The 22,603-nt window shown below is 50.5% G+C and overlaps 7 protein-coding genes across 7 annotated transcripts; 2 read left to right on the top strand and 5 right to left on the bottom strand.

Annotated features, from left to right (window-relative positions):
- Positions 1–1,449: 1,449 nt before the first annotated feature.
- On the bottom strand, positions 1,450–4,778 carry V8C40DRAFT_239673 (coatomer subunit gamma). Its single transcript, XM_083214672.1, has 5 exons — positions 4,652–4,778; positions 4,225–4,535; positions 2,836–4,153; positions 1,946–2,764; positions 1,450–1,871 (listed from the first exon to the last, which is right to left on the bottom strand). The coding sequence occupies exons 1-5, from the start codon at positions 4,725–4,727 to the stop codon at positions 1,639–1,641; spliced, it is 2,757 nt and encodes a 918-aa protein (XP_083075761.1). The 5' UTR covers positions 4,728–4,778; the 3' UTR covers positions 1,450–1,638.
- Positions 4,779–5,143: 365 nt separating this feature from the next.
- Positions 5,144–7,005, top strand: V8C40DRAFT_239669 (ATP synthase complex assembly protein ATP12). Its single transcript, XM_083214671.1, has 3 exons — positions 5,144–5,295; positions 5,418–5,854; positions 5,947–7,005. Exons 2-3 carry the CDS (start codon positions 5,563–5,565, stop codon positions 6,747–6,749), a joined length of 1,095 nt encoding a protein of 364 aa, XP_083075760.1. The 5' UTR covers positions 5,144–5,295; positions 5,418–5,562; the 3' UTR covers positions 6,750–7,005.
- Positions 7,006–7,218: 213 nt separating this feature from the next.
- Positions 7,219–9,386, bottom strand: V8C40DRAFT_286144 (uncharacterized protein). The gene is made up of 4 exons (XM_083222490.1): positions 9,368–9,386; positions 8,914–9,279; positions 8,623–8,852; positions 7,219–8,553 (listed from the first exon to the last, which is right to left on the bottom strand). Exons 1-4 carry the CDS (start codon positions 9,376–9,378, stop codon positions 7,268–7,270), a joined length of 1,893 nt encoding a protein of 630 aa, XP_083075759.1. The 5' UTR covers positions 9,379–9,386; the 3' UTR covers positions 7,219–7,267.
- A 3,546-nt stretch (positions 9,387–12,932) lies between these two features.
- V8C40DRAFT_179860 (flavin-containing monooxygenase) lies at positions 12,933–15,182 on the bottom strand. The gene is made up of 4 exons (XM_083211713.1): positions 14,870–15,182; positions 13,787–14,809; positions 13,417–13,727; positions 12,933–13,305 (listed from the first exon to the last, which is right to left on the bottom strand). Exons 1-4 carry the CDS (start codon positions 15,030–15,032, stop codon positions 13,099–13,101), a joined length of 1,704 nt encoding a protein of 567 aa, XP_083075758.1. The 5' UTR covers positions 15,033–15,182; the 3' UTR covers positions 12,933–13,098.
- V8C40DRAFT_286132 (uncharacterized protein) lies at positions 14,869–16,179 on the top strand (the record flags this gene model as incomplete). The annotated part of the gene is made up of 2 exons (XM_083222489.1): positions 14,869–15,879; positions 16,004–16,179. The coding sequence occupies exons 1-2, from the start codon at positions 15,333–15,335 to the stop codon at positions 16,177–16,179; spliced, it is 723 nt and encodes a 240-aa protein (XP_083075757.1). The 5' UTR covers positions 14,869–15,332.
- A 2,019-nt stretch (positions 16,180–18,198) lies between these two features.
- Positions 18,199–19,857, bottom strand: V8C40DRAFT_273832 (uncharacterized protein; the record flags this gene model as incomplete). The annotated part of the gene is made up of 2 exons (XM_083220536.1): positions 18,199–19,173; positions 19,534–19,857. 2 exons carry the CDS (start codon positions 19,855–19,857, stop codon positions 18,199–18,201), a joined length of 1,299 nt encoding a protein of 432 aa, XP_083075756.1.
- Positions 19,858–20,450: 593 nt separating this feature from the next.
- On the bottom strand, positions 20,451–22,519 carry V8C40DRAFT_286131 (uncharacterized protein; the record flags this gene model as incomplete). The annotated part of the gene is made up of 3 exons (XM_083222488.1): positions 20,451–21,587; positions 21,642–21,978; positions 22,029–22,519. The coding sequence occupies 3 exons, from the start codon at positions 22,517–22,519 to the stop codon at positions 20,451–20,453; spliced, it is 1,965 nt and encodes a 654-aa protein (XP_083075755.1).
- Between the last annotated feature and the right edge of the window lie 84 nt (positions 22,520–22,603).

The raw sequence follows: 22,603 nt of genomic DNA, 5'->3' as shown, positions 1-22,603 counted from the left end.
CAGTACGGGGTACGCAAGGCCGAATCCAGCCCCGTCCAGCCCGCTGTACCTGAATTATTTTGGGCCCCCCCTCTAGACAAATCTCGTCACAGCTCAGCGTCTGGGGTCACTGTTTCCCTGCCCCAAGACCGCTAAAGCCCAACCATGGCGACCCCCCACCTGCAGGCGAACGAGGATTGATTTGATTGATCTCTTTTCATTCCCGTCCATGAACAATCAACAACGTCAGCACGTGAAAGCCCAGATCCAGGCACATTACGCGTACATGCACTGGGTTTGGCCTTGTGAACCATTGACCGTTGATTGCGATTATATTGCGCATCAGGCCCTGTGCCCAGCAATTATTACATGCGTCTTTACGCAGTACGCAGCATCGGGGGACCAGCTGCATTATTTGCCATTCGTCACGCCGTTTCCGTCATCCAAGCGGGAGTGTCCCCGATCTGGCACATGTCTGGCTGAGACATTTGGAAGCCTGTGGCTGCATCCAGTGGCGCGTTTGGGTGTTGGCATAGCGGTCATCCTTCAGCGGTCTTTGGCGCTGTCAATGCTGGTGGATAAGCCCGGCCGTCTCACAACATCCTTCGAGGTCGCTAATCTGCTGACTACAGGTACTAGTACAGTACAGCTCTTAGGCTAATCGCTGGTACGAGGCGAAGCTCATCAAATACGAACGAAATGGGTATACGCTCTAATACGGCACAGGCTGACGAAGAAAGAATATAACAAAGCACACCAAATTATAAAGCAAAACTCAGGCATCCGCGGAGGTATTAATTGGTGTAATCTACAAATATCCTACTCGTAGTACATCTTACCTGTGTACTCCATATCGGGTACCAGGTAGGTGCCTTATCGCTATCATGTCAGTCTCAGGTCATGCGCTTCGCCTCACTTACCCTACATATATTCCATGTGATGCATCGCCACCTCTTGAAAAACAGTTGTTCACCTCACGGACAATGAAAAAGATTGAGAATGTCGTCAGGTGACGTAATCATGCTTGCTCCGAGAAATCCCAACAAAAACGAACAAACTCCTTGTGTCTCGCGATGCATCATGTCTTGAGGGATCAACCGTCGTACAAAGTGGTGGGCTCCACAGACTTTCGGCTCGGGGGACCGTCATGAACAAACTTCCAAGGTTCCAAGGCTCCAATGCCAGGATGCGGTAATGCTGTAGGTGTACCTAAGCTAAGGAGCTCTAGCTGCCACAGCTTAGTGAGATCCATCATCGTGGCTGTTGCCACCACACCAAGGCTCAAAAGAGACAAAGTGTCCTGGATATCTCGTCATCCATTCAAAGCAGCCGTCGCTTTGCCTTGAAGTTGCAAGTAGCTAACCTGAATCGAGGTTGGCTGGCCAAGATCCAGAGCAGAGCCGGATAGCCTAAATATACGACAAAAGTCACTTAGCGAACTGAGGGGACGGGAGAAGATGCTTTGTGTCCTGAACTTTGAAAACGTCTCATGCAATCATCATAATCACTCAAATCTTCTTAATATATATCGATATATCGAACTGTTTTGCTTGCCGTCTGCCACGTAAGGCCGAGAAAAAGAAACGAGAAAAAAAAACTGACAGAGACGTTTGTCTAACCACCGATACATTATGACCCTCAACGCCAGCTTCCCTACATTTATGCCACAGATGCAATCACAAGAGCCGCCACGCCCTCCTCCTCGCCTCGGACTGTAATCTTTGTCGTAACACCGGATTTTGACGAGTATGCCATGCGAATGTTGGCCACCACTCTGCCGCCGTTGACTGTCTTGCCCAGTAGCTTGAGAGTGTGCGTACTCTGGTTGACGGGGACATCGGTTCCTTCGAGAGGTTGTAGGGATAGAATCTTGGCCAGCTGCTCGGTTGCCTCTGTTGCCTCATTATTAGTATGAAAGAAGGAAAAAGGAACGAGAAAAGAGGTTTGTAGAAATGATATGACTTACCGGCTATGCTCTTCATGCTGCTCAGCTGCAGCGTCTCCTCCGCCTCTTCTCCTGAAGCGCCAACCTGCTCCCAGATATGGTTGAAGTTGCCAGCATATGTAGGGATGACGTAGTCGCTACCGCTGAGGTCAAATTCTGACACCTCGTACTCATCGTCGTAACCAGTCTCTTCGGGCTCGCCCGTTGAAGGATCAATCTCCTTGCTTGTAAACTTGAGCACGTTGGAGAATGTGGAAACGGGCAGTGACGTCTGGCCATTGACCTTCTTGAACGCCACGTAAACCTTGCCCGGCTCGTTTGTGGCCAGCTTCTCGGCCTGGATGATGAATACCTCCTCCAGGTCCTCCTCGTCTGAAGGAGATGCTACAACCGACACGTTTTCTAGGACTGTGTCAGGAAGAGTGTTCTTGACCTCGTACTGCAGCACAATGTGCTCGTTGAAAATGTGCTTGACCACGCTGACGACGTATTCAGTCTCAGCCTCGGTAAGCTCAACGACAGGCGATGACTTAACCACGCTGCCAAACTCCTTCATCTCGGGAATCTGCATCAGCTCCTGCGCGTATCGCTGTGCCTGTGCGCTGGCAGAGGCGGCAGCTTCCGCACCGCTTGTCGGCGTCTTGGCTGGGCCGGCCTTTGGCGCCTTCAATGTGGGAGTTGTAGCGGTAAGCTTCTTGGTCCTGTCCTCGGCATCTGCCTGTTCTCGGGTCACGACGGGGATCTTGGAGATGTCAAACGGCACGTCAAACGCAGACTTGTCATCTGACGTGACGTACAGAACCAGCTGGTGCTCGAAGAAGGGGAGCGAGAACATGTTGTCTGTGGAATTGAACGTGTCAGCAGCTGCGGGCCATCGTTATTAATCTTATACAAAGAAAAAGAAAACTCACCGTTCTTGACAAAGTTTCGGGCCATCTCGTCATCCTCTTCGGCCATCAGCTTCAGGTTCAAGGCGGCTCGATCTCGAACCTCGTCATCGACATCGTCTAGACAGCGCGTCAGCAGAACCTTGACGCTGCTCTTGACGTCGGGATCCTTCTGGCCAACGCCAAACTTGGCAAGAGCCGTGACAGCAGCGGCACGGACAATGGCATTCTCAAGGACGACTCGGTTGTAAATGTAACGAATGTACTTGGTAGGCTGGGCGGTCTTGGGGCCTTCGAGACCGATGAGGTGCAGGATGCGGACGGCCAGCTTGGTGAACTCGCAGTCTTCAATGAACTCGCACAGGTGTGCAAGCGCGTCCTCCTTGGAGTCAGGGACGAACTTGATCAGATCGAACATGCTCTCTACAACGGCGCGCTTAAATTCGTAGCCACCCTCATCGCGCAGGATGCCGCTGAGGAATGTCAGCATGCCGGCCTGCTTGCTGGGGAACTTGAGGCACAAGGTGCGGATGGCCTCGACAATGGTGATCTTGAACTCGTCGGTGATCTCCGACATGAAGCCCGAAATCTGCTTCATCAGTCTGTCTACGCTAGCCTCGTTACCAGTCTTGAGCAGAGTGGTAATGGCAAAGGTGGCAATGGACCGGTTGGAGTTTGAGATCAAGAGCTCAATGTCAGTGTTGCAGACGCTGACGGCGTTGGGGTTGAAGGAGGCGAAGCTGTGGAGGATTCGCAGGGCGGCAAACTTGGTGACGGCGCGGGGCGAGGTCAGGAACAGCTGCAGGACATGGACGGCCTGGTTGACCTCGGCGTCGGTGACATCGCGCATGTCACAGATGGCCTTGGCGGCCTCGAAGTTGACCATTTCGCTCTTGTGTCGCAGCCAGCCGTCGAGAAGCTGCATCATAGGGCGGCGAAGCGAGGGGTCTTCCTCTGCAAGCTGCGCGGCCAGTCGGACCAGCATCACGGTGGCAGCGGGGCTCTTGACGGCCCCGGCAGCGCCGAACTGCTGGACCATTTTGACCAGGGCCATGCGGTCGTGCGAGCGCATCTGGTACAAGAGGCCAATGGCATGGTACTGAGCCATTGTCGAGCTGTTCATGGGCAAGGAGCCGCTGGAAGTAGAGAAGCCGAGAGAAAAGCCACCAGAGGACTTGGAGGAGGCGGCCGCCTCCTGAGTCTCACTCTGCCATCGTCGCACGACATCCCTAGCAATCGGCAGCAGGTGGTAGGATGAAACAAGCGCCGCAGAGGAAACAGACGGGTTCTTGTCCACAATGGCGGTTTTCATGACACGTTCAATGGCTTGCACCGTGGTAGCCTATGTTGTCGCCTCACTGTTAGCAACTCGCGGCCAAAAGAAGCTTCCCAAGGCGCAGTAAGAACACCTACGTCGATGATTCGGCACAGAGCACGGATGGCATTGGGCCTGTAGATTGCGTCGCTGCTGCCGCCGGTGTCCTTCATGACGGTGCTAGTCACCATGATTATGTCCTCGGCGGAATTGGCCAGCTCCTTGATGATGAGGAGCACCATCTGTCGTAAGCTGGCGTCCTTGTTCTGGAAGAGCTTCGAGATGCCGAAGAAGAGGGTGGTGGCTTCATTTTTGGGGAATGACTCGCCGGTGTAGAGTAGAAGGGCGATCTTGGTCAGGAGAATTCGGCATCGTCGAGGCTGGATCGGAGAGCTGTTGAACAATCGAGCTGCGTGCCTCCGAGTTTAGCTTGGAGCTTGGCCACTTTGCTCAAAGGTGTCTGAGACGGTGGGGGATGGAGGCGGGAGTGTAGAGATGCAGGCGCATTTGCAGCGGAATTGTTACCTTCTTGGAAGACCTGTGTCCGGTCTACCTTGACCAAGCCCAGGTCGGCATCCTCGTCCTTTTTTCCGTAACTCATCGTGGGCGATTTGGTCGGACAGGATGTTGGTGATTGGAGTCGTGGCTGTTTGGCCAATGTCCCAGTAGAGCCACGTTAAGGCTCAGGGATGAGAGACGATCGTGCATGGTCACGTGACGGAGAGGCGCCTTGCCGAAGATGGTCCGCTGGTGGCTTACAAGAGGTACATTGGACGAATCTTTTCAGTGTTGCTTGAATTTGGGGGTTTGGTATCAATGGATTGAGAAGCTGCATGATTATGTCGGATCTGTTGTTATAATAGCACCGAGTCGGACTGCGAATAATTGTAGATGGAAGCTCATCCATGATTGTTTACCCACATGGATGCTTTTGCGCTTCAGTGGCAATTGCAGAGGTACAAGGTCACTAACATGGTACGAGATGTGCATCATCGATCAGCTTTATACCTAGAATGTTCCACCTCTAAATAACTCGCTTTTGCTTGTTTGCATTGGCTGTAGAGAAATATATGCTTTACATCTCAGGTCTAGTATTTTTAATATTTCATCTTTTCCAATTTTCTTTTTGATCCATCCCATATTGAGCCGTTTTGGATGAACATAATACTGTACGGCCTGCTTCATCCAGGATCCACCAACCCCTCGGTGAGGCGACAAAAAGACCCCAGGCGCCTCACCGACCGCCATTCCCCAATTATATCCCCTAAAGGCTGACATCATTCGCTGCTAGCAAAACTCACTGATCCTCCTCAGGTACCGGCGAATTTTCCATCTCACCAACAAACAACAATCTCCTCTCCCCTCTCTCTATTACTTTCTTCTTCTTCGAATTCCACCTAGATTTTCCTCTTGTCACTTAATCGACATTTACAGTGATGAAAGTGCCTACGCGAATACCCCGCCAGCTGGCATTGCCTCGCCCGCAGTTCGTCCGGCCCTTTCATCAAAGCATCGCCAGAGCCGCCAATGTTGCTCCGATAGTCGGTACTGGACCTCCCCCGGATCCTCCCACGCCCGCAGCCCGAAATGCCCAGGAACGTTTGGATCGGCGAAAGAAGCACGCTGAGCTGTTGAAGACGGCCAAGGAAGTGCGAAGCGCGCAGGACGGCAAGTCGAGCGGCGTGGCTAGGAGATTCTGGAAGGAGGTGACTGTACGGGAGGTCGATGGTACGTTGCTTTACGAGTGTCACAATTGACGGTTGTGGCGGCCCCTGTCCGCTTTAGATTTACCGGCGTCAATCTAATTTCATCATTTACAGGAGCATTGCAAGTCCATCTCGATGCCCGTCCCTTGCGACACCCCAATACCAAGGCCATCATCCGAGTGCCGCTCTCCAAGCCGAACCTCGCCTCTGCGCTGGCCCTTGAATGGGACATCCTGACGTCTGCCCAGCAAGCTACCAAGCAGCACCTCATCCCCCTCACCAGCCTCATCTGCCGTGCTCTCGACATTCTCGACGATGACGCATCCAACAGCCCCGAGGCCACCAAGATTCGCACAACCATTACCCATACTGTCCTGCGATACCTGGATACAGACTCGCTGCTGTGCTGGGCACCTCCCGCGGGCCCTCATGATAGGAGAAATGACGCGGAGGAGAGTCTGAGGGACGTGCAGAAGAAGGCTGCGGAGGAGACAGTCAGCTATCTGACGACCAACGTGTGGCCAGGGATCACCATTGAGCCCGTGCTGGACGGCCACTCCATCATGCCGCGGAAACAGAGCGAGGGCGTCCGGGAGGTAATCCAGGGATGGGTTATGGGCCTTGATGCCTGGGAAATTGCCGGACTGGAAAGGGCAGTGCTTGCCGGCAAGAGCTTTGTCGCCGCAGCACGAGTTGTCGCCGAATGGAGCGAGGGCTCCGTGGGCACTGGCCATGCCGTCCCCGTGGGACGCTTTAGTGTTGAACATGCCTCCAAGGCTACGAGCTTGGAGGTGGATTGGCAGGCCGAGCAGTGGGGCGAGGTGGAAGACACACACGACGTGAACCAGGAAGACGTGAGGCGGCAGCTGGGCAGCGTGATTCTGCTCGTATCGGGCACTGGTAAGCAGCATTACTGAGAGAAGGGTTGGGAAGAGAGAAGAGAGGACAGAGAAGAATGAAATGCATGGCATGGCATGGCATGATACAACACGGCATAGCAAGTAGATGGTCTTGATCGGTGGAAGATGCAAAACCACAACTACGCGGGAAATGTACAACAAGCAATAGAATATAAATAAATCCCAAATAAATCCCAAATAAATTAAGCAACTAGATACACACTATGGCAATTGGATACCGGCAATTGCCTACCATTATAGACACATTCGTGCTTTCTGTATCAGCCACCATCTGAAGGGGCTCCCATTTTGTCCTTTTTTTCTTTTATCTTTGTTTTCTTTCCTTCTCGCTTCACATTTTGCATTCTCTACACGCCCTTTTCCTTTCTTTCCTTCTTTTTCCTTTCCTTTCCTTTTCCCATTTCGTATCCTTTACCCGTCCTTCTTTTTTTTCAATCTCTTACCATCCCAGCTGTATGTTGAGAGACGCCCTCAACCTGTTCATCAGGTGTTCACTCTTGAGCCCACGGATGTCCTCATCTCTGTTCATTGCCAGCCATAAATGCGTCATCATCAGGGCTATAATATGTATATCCCTTAGTAGATGGCTGGTAGAATACCTGTGTCCCCATCCCCATTTCGGTGCCATCAACGTCCTCCATGTTGCCATAATTAGCAACATTGGGATTGGATGGCGACAGACTCGTCATTGTGCTGGAAGACGCAGCTGTTAAATTATATGCTGACATATCTGGCCACACTGCTCCGTTGAGATTCGCGGATTCTTCGGTGAAGAGGGTCGCGTTGGGGTCGGAGAATGCCGTGTAGGGGCCTGTGTATGTCGCCGGTGCAACGCACGAAGAAGTTGTGGTGGGAGCTGTATTCGAGTTCGTACCATCAGTATGAGTGAATGTAGTAGATTCCGAAGAAGTTGCATATGGAGTCATATTCCACTGTGAAGAGGTAGCATAAGGTGCTATGGTATACCCTGAAGAATCTGTAGATGTAACGGCCATCGAGTTTGAAGCAACAGTATAGGAAACTTCCGCAGACTCCGGAGCAGCAGGTTGAATCATGTTTGGATCCCAGGAGAGCGGGAATGAGCCGCTTCCTGAGCTGGCAGATACCGGATAGGCAGTAGAAGCCGGAGCATTGAAGGGTGGGACCGCACCCGACGTCCAGGGAGCTGTGAATAGAGCTGAATTAACGCTCGATGAAGCTGTAAATGGAGGAACGGTGCTCGTATTCGGTGGTGGAGCATACGGAGCTGTATTATAGTTTGCAAAAGCTGCATTGGCAACTGCTCCAGATCCCGAAGAAGTCATTCCATTCGAGGCTGAGGACATGGCGGTGGAATTTGCGGAAGAAGCCGACGCTGTGAAGGGAGCTGCGTTCGAGCTCGAAGGAGCTGCATATGGAAACGCACTCGGCCACCGGTTTGGATTCGAAGCTTGTAATGGAACATTGCTGTTTGAATTGGGATATGCCGGAGATGAATTGCTTCCGGGATCCAGAAATGGTGAACGGCGATTCACAGACTGCGATTGAGGCGTCCTTTGATAGCTCCGGGTGACAGCGGGTGTTGGGAGTCTAAGCTTGAGGACATCATATCTGTTGTCAAGCACACGGATTCCAGCAATGCGCTTGTTTACACCCCATAAAAACCGAAGAGCCCTTTCGTGAAAGTGGTTGTCCGTGCCACCATAGCCGAGCATATATTGACAAGAGCTCCAGGCCTTCTCGACAAGGCTTACCTGGACGTGTGACCACAGCGTTGGGGACGTCTGAGCCATGACGAGGACGAGGCCTGCAGTGCTGGTATCTGTTGTTCCCACTAAGTTAGCTGGCTGACAATGGGAGGCAGATGAAGAACTGGAAGAGACAAGCTCACGGTATGGACTCCACCACCACTCTCTGTTGTTCTTTATCTCGACTAGGAATCTCTTGTAGAGGAAATCAATCAAACTTATGGCAGTGTTGACACAGCTCATTGCATACGTAAGAGTCTTATCTTTGACGACAGGGTCGATCTTATTTGTTATCGACTTGATTTCAAGATATCCGTCTATGCCTGTATGCATGAGGATGGGTCGGAAGAGCATGGCCCGCAAGTGCATGAAGCTTAGCATGTGTTAGTCAAAACTGTCATGCCCACCATCACCCAGCGCTGCAGTATGCTTACTTGGCATTTGAGGTTGCCTTTGGCTCATTAAAATTGCCAATGCGAACGTATTCGTCTGGTAAGCCAGAGATACCCCAATCGAGCTCCTTGGGCAGTAAATTGATGAATTCGCGGAGCTTTCCGCGTAGTATAGGAACAATCGTGGCATATTGTTTGTATAAATCCTCTGTAAATGGTTCCAATACTGGCTCACGAGTTTTGCGGATGTCCTTTAGAATCTTTTCCAATTCTTCTGCGCGGATGACGCAATTGATGAAGAAGTTGAAATCTACGCTGCCGGCGGGAGATTGATAGCGACGAGTAGCGAGCGGGGACTTGCTCATGCCGGAGTTCAGGGGTAACTGGGAGTGTCTTGTTTGAGAAAACCTGAGGACGGAGGCGGATTGTCAGCAAAATGTGAAAAAAAAAAAAGATAAAATGAAAGGAGAAAGAAGATGAGAAAGGAGGTGCCTACAGATTCATCATGACACACCCGTACCAAGCCTGTCTATCGGCATCATGAACACCTTCTGCAGCGGCTGTAGGTAGGTTTTTTTCATTGTCAATTCCTAAACATTGTGCAATACGATAAGCCAGTTCAGCGGGAATTTTCCTTTCGTTTCCTTGAAGATTGGAGCTGTTGAGAGCAACGGCGATGATGAGTTGGGTCTGTACGGCTGCCAGGCAGCTAGTCTCGAGAAGTTCCTCCGTTATAAAGAACTTTGCGCATTTCCAGAAAATGGCGGAAGCAAACTCTTTGTCTTCTTGTTCTATATTCGCAAAGTAGACGGCGTGCCAGAGCATCATGAAGAGAGAGCATTGAAACAGAGGTGTCGTTGGGTTGGACTCATCAGAGCAACCGAGGCCTAGGTAGGCTGATGAGACATCCGATTTGGTGATGAGCATAAAGAACTTCATCACAACATCGGTAAATTGGTTCATGTTGAAAAATGGGTATGTGAAGTAGACTTCGTGGCGGTATATCTTGAGGAGATAGATGGACAAGCTTCGGGGTGGCATGAAGAAGGGTGGAGTAGAGGAAATAGGAGGATTTGTAACGAGTACCTCCAAGTGAATCAGTTCTTTTCTGGTTATTGGATCCAGCTTCATAGGAATTCCATCTGCCGCTCTGGATGTATAGCAGTAGCTGGTCTGGATAAGATACAAGTAATTCCCAGCGTTGGTAGGTGGAGGTCCATACGCCTTAAGATGAGCTTCCATCTGTGGATTTTCCGCTTTTAGAGCGGCTGAAAGACTCTTGAGTAGTGCACAATCCATGGTTACCTGGGGATTCTCAGTAGTAAAGGCATCCGTGGTTGCCGGAAGACTTGTGCATGTTGGGCCACTAACGGCCGAAGAGCTCTCGTTTACTGCCATATTTGTGAGTGCCGGACCCGTGGGTACTGGAAAAGTTGTTTCTGGCGTGGCACTCACGAATGACGGAGAATTGTTATCGACAACTGGAGAAGTTGTGCCTCTTGTACTATCAATCTCTACGGGAGAAGTCGTGGATGGCGCCGAAATTGTAATTGAAGGAGGGTTGGCTGCGTTTGAGGAACTTGTGGCAGCTAGAGATTCTCCTGGTGCCGGGGAATTTTCAGATGGCGAAGGAACTATGTGTGCCCCGGGGTTCAAGGCCGGCCGTTGCCTTGGACGTGGTGCTGTTGGAGGTCTCTTCCTCATTCGTAGACGATTGACCTTAACCCTTGGTCGGATAATTCTAAGTGGTATGGGAGTTCTGATCATTGGGTAACCCCCCATCTCGGTGGAATCATCCATTGCGGCAGAGTAAAAGTCGGCTGCTGTGCTCATGTCCTCTCGGGGGACTATGTAATCTGGGTGAGTCGTAACCGACACACAAGGATCAACTGCTTGACGAGACATGGATGCTGAAGAACCCTTGGAAGCTGGAGAAGGCACAAACCCTTGCGGATTGGTGATTGCCGGAGAACCCATGTTTGTCTGAGGATTCGTGGTCGCTGAGGAACTCATGGAGGATTGACCTAACGCTGCTCGAGGAGGCATGGTTGCTGGAGCTGCAAATGCTGGAGACGCCATAGGCGAGACAGAATTCCAGGTTCCAGGGAAGTTTGCGTAATATGCTGCTGGACCCATGGATGCAGCTGACTTTATGACTGCTGAAGCATCCACAGGCCCCCGAGCATGTATGTTGCTTGCCGTAGCGGCCATGTGCATGACATGGCTCTTGGCCGCTGGAGGACCCATGAGTGTCGAAGAGTCCACGGGCGTCCAGGGAGTTATACTACTGAGGAGCTCTGATGGTAGTGCCAGGACCGGTGGACGATCTTTGAGGGAGGAGATGTCCTTCTGAGCTGGTACAGGCGCTTCTTCTGTCTTGGACGAATTATCCTCTGCAACAGCAGCTGCAGCACGCTCATTCGCATCCGTGGGGGGAACTTCACCCTCGCCGTTGTCATTGCTGCCGCTGCTGGGATCAAGCTCCATAGGGTCATTATCGTTGTCTTCTGCGGTCATGGTAGTGTCACATCTACATCCATCAGTCAGCTTCTAGTCCCTATCTATTCTAATTTCTCCTGGTGTTCGCAATGCCCTATCCAGAACTTACTGAGTGTTATCAGAACCATCGTCTGCAACCGCATTTGGGTAATGCTCTCTTAGCTCTTTTATCATAGCGTCTGCGGCGCACCCAACACATGATTTCGTGGGATCTTCTCGACGATAGCCGCATTTTTCACAAAAGCTAGGCTTGGGCCTCGGTCTAAGTTTGTGGGCAGAGTTGGGATCTTGACTGCCCTTGCCCTTTGGTTTCTGATTATGTGAAACCATGGTCCTTGGTGGCGAGTGCTGTCGACCTCATGCGTTTGTAGCCGTGACGCACAGGTCCGATGTTGACTTGCAGGTGAACTTGGAGAGAAGCTTGAACGATAGAGTAAAAGAAACGAGTTTGTCAAAAGCACCGACGCGGGTACGGGATAGTGCCTGAGGGATGGAGAAAGAGTTGAACAACAGATTCGGCAGCTCGCTCTATTTATGGTCGAAATCGAAAGCGACAAAGCGAGACAGAAAGACAGAAAAGAGCAAGAGAACGAGAGCGGGCGAGTCTGCCATCGAGCAACCCCGACAAGAACCTCCTCTCGATCGCCGATAGCAACACTGCAAACCCCAGATCGAGCTCAGTAAACTCGCGCAGAAGAGCAGAAAAGAAAGGTCATTCAGATATTTTGGCGTGCCAGGTCTCAGATGTCTCTGCCGTCCGGGAGGAGTCCCTAACCAGATGAGGCCCCAACTGAAGCGCCACGATTTCCTGTGAATGTTACGCAAACCAGCCCAAGACGCGGCGATAATTGGGCCGCGGCACCGGCCGTGGCTGTATTTCGCCAGACAACTGACCAGCATCATCGTACGTGTCCGTGCCGCATGAATCAAAGAGGCTGGGAGCTAAGATTGTCGGTGACGAGAACCTGGTTATGATAGGCGCGTGAGCATCACGCCGGGCATTGTGAGGAGAAGCAAATCTGGGAACGGAGGCTAGAGCGAACCAAAAGCAAACAATTTTAATCCAATAGTAATAAGACATGCATGCGTAGTGTATTCAGGCAGCACGGCTGGTAGGGGGGTGGCAGATACTTCTCTCTGGGTTTTGGCTGGTTTCACCTGGCATGGAAAAAGCAAAACAGAGCTGTGGAAATGAGCCGTCCGCCCCGATACCGCACGTACTCGCGCTTTGTACATGGTTGAGATCCTGCCCACGTATTGAGCCCGGAAGCCGACAACTTGGAAGTTTCTTCCCCCCAGGGATCTTGTGATTAGTGTCTTACTTTGCCTCATAATGTGCGATCTACCTGAGGGATTGTTAGGCGAGAATCGGGACCAGGCTTGACAGGTACGGCGAACAATCCGTCAACCAGGTTTACTGATGTGGTGCCTACAAGGAGGTGCTCATTGGGGATCTCCCAGTCCGATGGCTGTGGGGAGCACACCATTCGTACCTCAGTAACTACTGGGGGAGATAGAGATAATTTAAAAGGTTGCGGACGTACAGATGAAATGTCCGGACAGATAGCCGCCGACTTTGTGCCAAATGAAGCCCTGTGACACCTGGAGCAGCAGCACTTGTGCTCCCTTCCACCGTAACTTGTTGTGTCTAGGATAGTAATAATTGGATTCAGTATAATTAAGATGTGCAACATGGTTAATCTAATCACAACTTGTGGCATATTTCATCTAATTGCTGCGCAGTTTTGCGTATGCCGCGAGGCCATTTCCAAATACGCTTGCCTGATCTTGCAAGAAAGACACATAGCTTGTCAAATCCCACATATTGTTTCTGCCAGATATCATCAAGCTTAAGCTAGACAAAGATGCAGCAGCGTAGACAAGATACCGAGCGGCTCGTTTCCAGACCTCTTGACGGGGTTGACTTTTGGCAGTCTGCCTTGGCGTATTAGCATTATTGAGGTCACCAGGATCAGATGATCTAGGAGCGGCAAGGAAAAGGAAAGACAAGAGCTGGGGAGGGGAGGGGAGGGGCAATTAACTTACATCATACTTGAAATCCCTGTAGACAGGAAACAGACAGCGATACCAAAAGTTGGGCTGCGAATAGGGATAAGACATGGCGTTGTGTACAATTCCATTCTTAGCCCTATTGTACCAGCTGCCACATCCGGAATTGAACACCGTGCCCTTGAGATCCGTCTGGATCTGATCAATGTACTGCTTCTCTGCGTCAAGCTTGACATCAACAGAAGTAGCCTTGCCCTGTAGGATGGGTTTGATCAGTCGAAGAGAGTAGTTGATGCTGTTCTCGGCCGCCATGATGGTCGAAGTGTGGCCTGTAAGGGTATTCGGACCTACGGGATAGAAGTTTAGACTGGTTAAAGTCAGAGAAGGTAAAGAAATGATGTCTTACCCAGTATCATAAAGAAATTGGGGAAGCCAGAAAGGCTGGTCGAGCCGTACGCCCCCGGTCCACCAAGAGAGCTCCAATGCTCCTCGGCCGTAACGCCTCCTCGGCCGATCATGTCAATATTTGTGCAAAATGTATTTGAGTCAAAGCCAGTTGCCAGCACTATGACGTCTGCCTCTGTGAACCCGTCCCTTGAGCGGATGCCCGTGGGCGTCACCTCCTCAATGGCATCGTTCCGGAGCGTGACGCTCTCAGAGTGCAGGCTCGCCAGGTAACCCATGTCATTTACGCGCCTCTTACAGCCAATCTCAAAGTCGGGAATCAGCATGTCATGGTACTTTTCGGGAGCTGTTTCTTTGATGTATTTCGTGGCCTTGGCGGTCAAAAAGCTGCGATGTGCGGCACCCGCCTTGTTCATGAAGAAACCCTTCATATTCTTTTCACACAGTAGAAACGTGGTGAAGCGGAAAAAGGCAAGAGCTCCTGGAATGTTAATAAACATCCACTGGAACAACTCCGTGTTGGGAGCTGGCATCGGGGGAGTGATCCAGTGCTTGGACCGCGCAAACTGCGTGACATGCTCAACCTGGTCTTCGATTGCCGGGACAATTTGTGCGGCTGAGCAGCCATTGCCGATGACGGCGACCTTTTTGTCAGTCAAATTGACATCATGCCGCCATTGAGCGGCGTGGAAGACGGGGCCATCAAAGCTTTCGATGTTTGGGAGATCCGGCTTGCGAGGATGGACCAGAATGCCCGCTGCACTGAAAAGGAACTGGCTTTCATGGACATACGAGGTGCCAGAAATGTTATTACGGACGGTGATCCGCCATCGACCAGTTTCTTCAACCCACTCACATCTTTCAACTGTAGAATTAAAGGTCATTTTTTCACGGAGGCCATATTGGATGGCTGTCTTGTTGAGGTATTGCCAAATCTCTTGTTGGGAGGGCAGGGGTGAGGACCACTCGGGATTGGGGGCGAAAGACAGGCTGTAGAGCAGGCTAGGAATATCACAAGCACACCCTGGAGAGGGTCAGTTTGACGGCAGAGCAATACCAAAAGCGAGGAAGAGAATGCTCGTACCTGGATATTGGTTCACTAGCCAGGTGCCGCCCAGATCATCGTTTTTCTCAAAGAATCGGACGTCTGAAATCCCGTACCAACGCTTGATGGAGCATCCCAGAGCTATGCCAGAGAATCCAGTGCCGATGCAGGCGAACTGGCTATAGGAGGGCTTGTCCGCCATATTTCGGTGGGTGTTGGATTGACTGGACGTCTTGGTAATTTGGAACTGGTTTGGCCTGATGTCTCAGTTCTATAGAAAAGGAGATACCTAGGTAGAGGGAGAAAGGTGGAAGGAACCGTAAACTTGTACTCCGTACAGCTGTCTGCAGGTGCTAGATGTATTCTCTTTCTTCAACAGAGGCTTGTCCCAGGCACTCTCCAAAGATTCACGCGAAGCAAATGCTTAAATATCCAAAAATTCATCGAGCATCACGCCGATGATGAAATAAAGAGGCAAGTTTCCCGGTCTCTTGCTCATACCATGTACCATAAAAAAGAAGCAAGGAAATCCCCATCACCAGTTCCTCATTCGTCTCTACATACCCTGTTCCCCTCATCCATGGCCCCTCGCTCAGCCTGTTCAGAATTACCTCGGTATAGAGTGATGATCTCGGCTGTATACAAAGAATTGATTCAATCAGATTCAACAGAATCGCCAGGTGTGCTGCCCCTCCTCTGGGCAACAAGAGACGATAAGGTGGTTGCTTGTAATGGTTGTCTTAGCCTCCCTGGATTCGTCCTGTGTTGTCTCCGCTCCGAGCGTAACGCACCGCTTCAGCAGTTAACGCCGGCATCAACTTGCTGCTTCTGTCTTCTCCCTGCAGCTGGAAGACAAGGCAAAGGTAGAGGAAAAAGAAAAGTCTCTGGTCCTTATCATTTCGTGAACCGATTTTCGCTGTTTCTAGCTCCAGGGCTAAAGGCAGCTTCCAAGATAGGAAGAAGCCGCATCGGCGGATCTTACGCCGTCAGCGTCGCGCCGAGATTCCCAAGAGCCTCCATATTCAGTACCTATGGAGAGCAGTATACAAGTAAGTTTCCTAGCAAAGCGGGACGGCCCTCGATGCGGAGAAGCCCCGATGGCGGGTCGGATCGATCCAAGCGTGGGAAATCGGTCAAATCAAGATAAACTGCTGACATGCTGCTCTAATACAGCCCATTGCAATGCTGCTACGACGGATGCATTCGTTTCCTACCCCCCTACTATGTGTACGTGTATACGGCAAGATTCTTTGCTGATATTGCCTACTTTGTCCTCGTACATGCAGGTAGAGATACGAGGAGCGTACTGCTGGTACTTTACGAGCATGGCCAACTCTCAATACAGTTGACATGGTATAGCAGGGTAGGCATTTATTAAGAGACACGATCAGCTACTTTCCTATTGTGACCGCCCCAATCTCCGACACAGCAATGTGCAATGAGAGAACACATAAAGGGCCGCTTTTCATTTGCTGAGGCAAAGCCACGGCGCCTGCAAACAGCTAACCGAGGCAACTCGTCACTTCAAAATTTGAGGGCCGCAATGAAGGGGTTGCAGCTTTACCTCACTCTCTTTCTCCATCTCTCGCTCTCTTTCCCCAACTTGATCCCTGCCATGTGCGTCACAAGACGACCTACAAAGGCGGCCTTCAAGGCCACATCTACCTTGGTCCCCGAGACAAGTGCCGGATGCGGAATTATACAAACTACCACTTCTAGGTAGGTATTTTTATGCAAAGTACTTCATAATGCTACTGCCTGCCCAATGAACGCTGTGTATTTGGAGTATCCATCATGGAGAAAAGTTGGGATGAGAAAAGTTGAGAAGAAGACCTTGTACTTTCTACACGCCCTGGGTGTGAACTGTGGACAGCATGTGCCATCGAAATGAGCGGGCATACCCTTGCACGCAGCATCGAATCGAGGCTAGGAAGTTCCTACACATCATATTCGCCACGAACGTGGTAGGGGTTCCCTTGTCTTCTTTGTCTTCCAGGTTTCTTTTTTTCTTTTTCTCAGCCTCCGACCGGGTATCTGTTCCCGCCAAGGCCAGGCCGTGTTCCAGCCGGACTCTCTCCCTCTCGGCTCAACCAGGCTGGGCTGATGAGCTGAGACAATGGGCGTAAGATTCTGAGTAGATTGAGGATCATGATCCATGTCCCTAATAGCGGTGACCTGGGTAGGCGAGCGGTTTGTAAGCTAGAGCTTTGACAGTATTACTCATACCCGTGATATCCCTGCACTCTCTATGGATCGACAGTCAAGAAGGCAGCCTGTAGTATTTACTCCAGTAACTTTGTCAAGACAGCGTCTCAGCTGCCTTACAGCACTCAGACTTGGCTCTAAACCTTGACGCCTCTCTTATCAACTGAGGGAAATTTGGAATGGGACCCAAACCTTGTGATCTTATTTGGAACTCTTACAAGGTTCTCAAGGACGATTATCTTGGGGGTCCCCTCCCTTCCCTTCTTGCCTGCTTAGAACAAGGAAAAGAAAAAGAAAAGAAGATGAGAGAAAAGAAATCGTGCCTTGCCTGCGGTGTCTGCGATTCTTCTCCCTCTCTGGCCCTTTTCCCGGTGAAATCTTGAGAGGATCGCATGATAAATTGTACTATGCTGCCACACCCTTTTCTTCCTCAGAACTCGATCATTATTTCTTCATAGAGCGTACTGGGATTTCATCATTCTCAGGTGCATTGAATGCTACTTTGCTATTCTACGTGAATTTCTGTATACGTGCATGGCATGTTGCATACACTGGAGGTCGCCAAGCTGGACGCATTTCTCTATAGCAAGAAGCAAAACATGTCTGTCTAGACGGAGGATAGCTGCCTAGAAGATACCCAGGATCCCAATTAATTACTCCACTGTGGCGTTTATTCCTCCTTGCTCGATAATAGACTCGTGAAATTGTCTGATGATTTGTGGCACTCTGTCGTTCCTCGCCGACTGTCCATTCACCCTGAATGATCTAGGGGGAATTCTATCAGGAATCTTATAGAAAACACAGGGTAAAAATAATATTTTCCCAGCGGGAAATTACCTACAGTTCTTTAGTAAAGCCATAGGATATCTCTGAGATTGCTTATGGGGAAATCCCAGGGAAATTGCGGCGAAAACTCTTGGCAACTTGTGAGACTTTTTTTTATGGAGATCCTTAGTAAATCTCAAGCAACAGCATATGTCTGGAATATCGCATAGGGGAATATATTTGATCTTATGGGGAAACTGTTTTCATTCAGAACTCTTACAATATTGTCTAGTACAGCTATGGGCTGGGATTTTCTGGGAGTCTCCTCCCTTCCCTTCTGCCTACCAAAAAAATCCTGCTATGTATCCTTCCACAATCCTAATATCACTACAACTACTTTACTCGCATGAGCCACTGTTGCCGCTGCTCTCGCTATTATTCTCTTCCTCGTCTGGTCCCATTTGATGAACTGGGATGTCTCCCTTTTCATTGGGAGCGTTCAAGTTCGCCTGGCCATTTATAGTCAGCTTGGTGGCAGAGGCTTTCGACTCGGCGTAGGTTGGCGGTCCGGAGAGCTGGAACAATGCCGGCATGCGCTTAGAGATCTGGGCGTATCCATGCTTGTCATAGAATCCAGCTGCTTCCATAACCAGTTTTTTTGCGGCCGATCGCTGGGCCAGCTTGCTGCATGTTGACGAGGCGTCTAGTGCCTTGATGGCCCCTTCGCCAGTGAGAAAAACCATCGCGGGGTCCGTGCGGAGGATTGCTGCTGCTGGGATCCCCAGCATGCCCATTGACTTCGCCAGTGTAACGTTCACCCGGCCCTCCTTGATTACTGCCTCATGGAATTTACCAAGAAGCTTGGCGACGTCGGTATCTCTCAGAGGTAAAGCTTGTCCATTTGCATAAAGGACCGATACTTGAATCATTTCCCCGGCCACTTCCCAGAGATCTTCCAAGATGTATGGCATCTCGGACTGCTCTCGAGCCTGCCCTCGGACTCTGCCAGCATCCTCGGGCTCCGGCTCATCTTCTGCCTCGAGCTCCTGGAGAAGACTCGAGGGTCGCTTTCGAGAGGAGGTGGTCGCTTCTCCAAATAGTATGCGTTGGACAGAGGGCGACGCTGCTTCTTCTTCTTCTTCGAGCCAGCTATTCCGAAGACCTCCAGAAGGAGTATCTCCCTGAACGACATTGCCAAGCTGAATACGGAACTGTTCCATATTATCCTCGCTGATGTAATCAACAAGTTCCTGCGCAAGTTGTAGATCTCTGCCCTCGAGGATTCCTCCATTCTGAACAAGGTGTCTCACAGTGTTCATCGCCGCGGTGGCGATGTATGAAACGCCGGAGGCGTTTGCGTCGGCCTCTCCCTCCTTCCATACCATGTTGCCAATAGCGCCTTGTAGCAGGTATGGGCGCTCTTGTTCCTCTACGACGATGGCTTGTCCCCGATTCCGTCCGGTGCGTGATGAGGGTGGTCGTGATGGTGTAGCCTGGGAGCGCGTAACGCGCCCCCGTCCTCGTGCTCCGGTCCCTCGTGCCGCCGGGGTAGCCGCCTGCTGTCGCTTCATTGTGATGAATCGCCCTTCAGGATTTCTTGGGGTCATCTGTTCTTCTCCACTGGAAGAAGCTTCGTCGGGTTGTGCAAATTCGACCCAGGGCGGTTGGTTTGGGGGAGAGTCAATGGGTCTTGTGGCGGCGGTTTGAGGTGTCGTAAGGTTTCCCTGGGAGACTTCTGTGCTCTCAATGTAGGAGGTATAGTATGAGTTGATATCGACTGTCCCGTTCTGCCAATCGTATCCTCTTTCAGTAGCGTAGCGGCGATATTCAACGAGGTCGCCGGGGTTGTCTCTTCTCCACTCGTTGAACCGGGCCACTGAGCTTTTGAGAGAATCAAGAAGGTGATCTTCTCTTCCGTAGAGTTGAAGAGCGCGAATATACCCTTCTTTGGTCAATCGCGGGGGATTCTTTTGGAGTGGTTGATAGAATGAGCGTCGGAAGAGGGAGTCTTTAGAGCAATGCGTTGAGTCTTTCTCTGGTACACGGAATCTCCTCATGTTCTGCCAAAAGCGTAGGAGGAAGAGTTGGGGAGAAGTCTAGGGGAAATCAACAAGCGACGCGGGTGTTTGTTTATAATTAAATTTCAGCGCACCCGTTGCCTAGGAACCGTGATTCACGGCCGTTTGGTACCAGCTGTCTTGTGTCGGTCCCCGTTATTGTGCCAGCCGGCGGCCGTCTGATGTGGAGTGGCCGTGTTTTCGCGGTCATTTCCAAGTGTGCAGTTCCCGGTGTGCGTCACTGCTGGTTTATATATACTTTGGAATAATTTGTTTTTATTTACTAACTGTGATAAAGTGAAATTGCTGTAGTGAATGTCTTTGTTGTATTAGAGGTGATTCATGGATCCAGAGTTCTGTGGTCAATCTCAGTTGTTTTGCTTTGGTGATACTGGCTTTGGTCTTTCCGCTGGCTGTTTATTCTGTTGGGCAGAGGTAGACTATGGCATTGACTGGTTGGATGTTTAGTATAATGTTTACAGAGTTTTGCGTCTTGAAGATTCCTGTAAATAGAGAATGGCTCTGAAGAAGATAGATAAATTCTTTTCTATTCTTCAAATATACACACACAGATATATACTAAGGTTGGCGGCTTAAGTCAGCCGCTGGCGCAACATCTCCTTGAACCCTTCTCGGTTCTTTGGAATCCAGCAAGACTGGTACCAAAAGAGCATTATAGCAGGGTTTGGAGCAGATTGAGTATCATATACCCCAGGAAGTTCTGGGCCATTGTCGCTAACAAATCGCAATCCGTTGGGGGTACTCTCCTTATTATACCACGCAGCTAGTGCATTAAGGTGTAAAGCTTGGCGATCCGGGTGAAGTTCCAGAAAGGCAGCATCTGATTGTCTCCACGCCTGTAGCTTTTCGTGCCATTTTCGCAGGCTTATGTTATACATTGCCCGAATTTTAGCTGTGAAATCAGCCCATCTGACCGGCCAGCCATGGTGCTCCGCAATCCTGTCATGGGTTTCCTTCACGGCGTTGCCGGTATAGAAGGATGCCGGTCTTTGCAAAAAGTCAATCACTTCTGAGCTCTCCAGGAGGGCGTGTAGTTTATTTAGCCGGAGATTGTTGGCGTTTCTGGTCCTGGTTTTGCCCGCCTTTGCCCTTACCGCCATAGCATTGGGATCGCCATTACGGAGGGCTTCATGGTATGCGTATAACTCAGGGGCTCCTCTCCTTCGGTTTGACTCTCGCGTAGCTGCATGATTGTTGGCTCGGTTGGACTCATTGGCGGCTCTGATACCGCTATTATCTGGTGGCTTTAGGACTGTTTCCTTCTTTTCCTGAGCAGACAAGTTTTCCCAACCACGTGAAGTAAGCCTTGTTGCAACGGCTATTCGAGAGAAAAGGTCCGGAGAAAGAATATCTATAGACGCAAGGGTGGCTGCGGTGTTCCAGATAAAGTCCGTGTAAATACCGTCTTTAATCTGTCCTCCAAAGAGAAAACGGCTAGTATGATGAATGGAAAAAACAAGTTGGTGGATTTTCCCTTCTTTGTAGACAACATAAAAGAATGGCTTCTGGGAAAATATAGTAGTATTCTCAAGGCCGAGAGAAATCTTTTTGAGCTGGATTAAGGTATCTTTCTGAAGCTGCGTCTCGAATGCACGGAAAGAAGATTTGCCGACGAGAACGACCAGTGGCGAGGACTTGAGAATTAGATAATTTGAGCGAACGGAGAGTTCCTCAATCTCACGCCATTTGTCCGCCCCAAACTTCAACTCCTAGTTGGGATTATGGGAAGGCTGGCGAATAGGGATCATGTCCGAAACAGATACATTCAGGGGAGTGCCCATCTTCTTTTCCTGCTGGAAGAGGCTCCTATTGTTTGTGTCAAGCACGTGGCGAAAATGGTGGCCTTGGCTTACACGACGCTTGGCATCTACGGGGTAGTGCCATTGCATGTGTAAAACGGCGCCGAGGGGTCCCGATGGTTTGGTCATAGTTGAGAGCTTGAAATCACTGTTCTCGCCAAGGACATTCACAAGGCCGGCGAGATATTCTTCCCAGATATCATCCATCTTTGGGCAATGGCTGTGCCAGGATCGCCGGTTATCATCCTGTTGCCATTCAACCACATCAACGGTTGACTCAGGGAAAGTTGTTTCTTTGATCCTATGAATGTATTAGTATCGATAAACAAATGACATGTAAAATGGATATACTTCTTGGAGAATTCATGGATCTCTTGCTTGACTTCGTCACTGGCTGAAGATGTGTGTAGAAGAATACTGAGCCAGTTGGTATGGGCTTCGGGGTCAAACAGATCAGATGGTAAGCCCATGTGTCTAAGCATTATCTGTATCTGCTCAGTGCGAGCAGTATACTTGGCTTCGGGTGTTTGATGCTCTTCTGCATTATCGGCCTCTGAGGTATAAGTCTCATCTTCATCAGACTCCGAAAAATCATCCGCTTCCACTTCTGATGTGAGTGCCAAGTCTTCCTTTTCTTCCACTTCTAGGTCCTGGGAATCTTGCTCTCGTGCATTATCGGGATTGCTTATAGCTGTGTCTGAGATCTCCGCCGGTTTATCAGTAGGTGACTTCGAGAAATAGTGCAGAATCGAATTGGCGCCTTGAGCAGGTTGCAGCTTGGCCAGTCTCTGACTCTTGCGAGATCCGGAGCCGGCGTTGGATATAGATCTCTTGGGTGCCATTGCATTAGTGAGAAGAGATTGAGAATGGTGCAGCGTGAAATGGAATACAACAGGAAGCCGTGCAATGCTGTGATGTCTCGTTGC

The sequence above is a fragment of the Trichoderma camerunense genome (assembly GCF_050948025.1).
Source record: "Trichoderma camerunense strain CBS 138272 chromosome Unknown V8C40scaffold_5, whole genome shotgun sequence".
In the NCBI taxonomy this organism is placed as follows: Eukaryota; Fungi; Ascomycota; class Sordariomycetes; order Hypocreales; family Hypocreaceae; genus Trichoderma; species Trichoderma camerunense.
The sequence above is the reverse complement of the archived record's forward strand: the minus strand, read 5'-3'. Positions and strand labels throughout refer to the sequence as shown.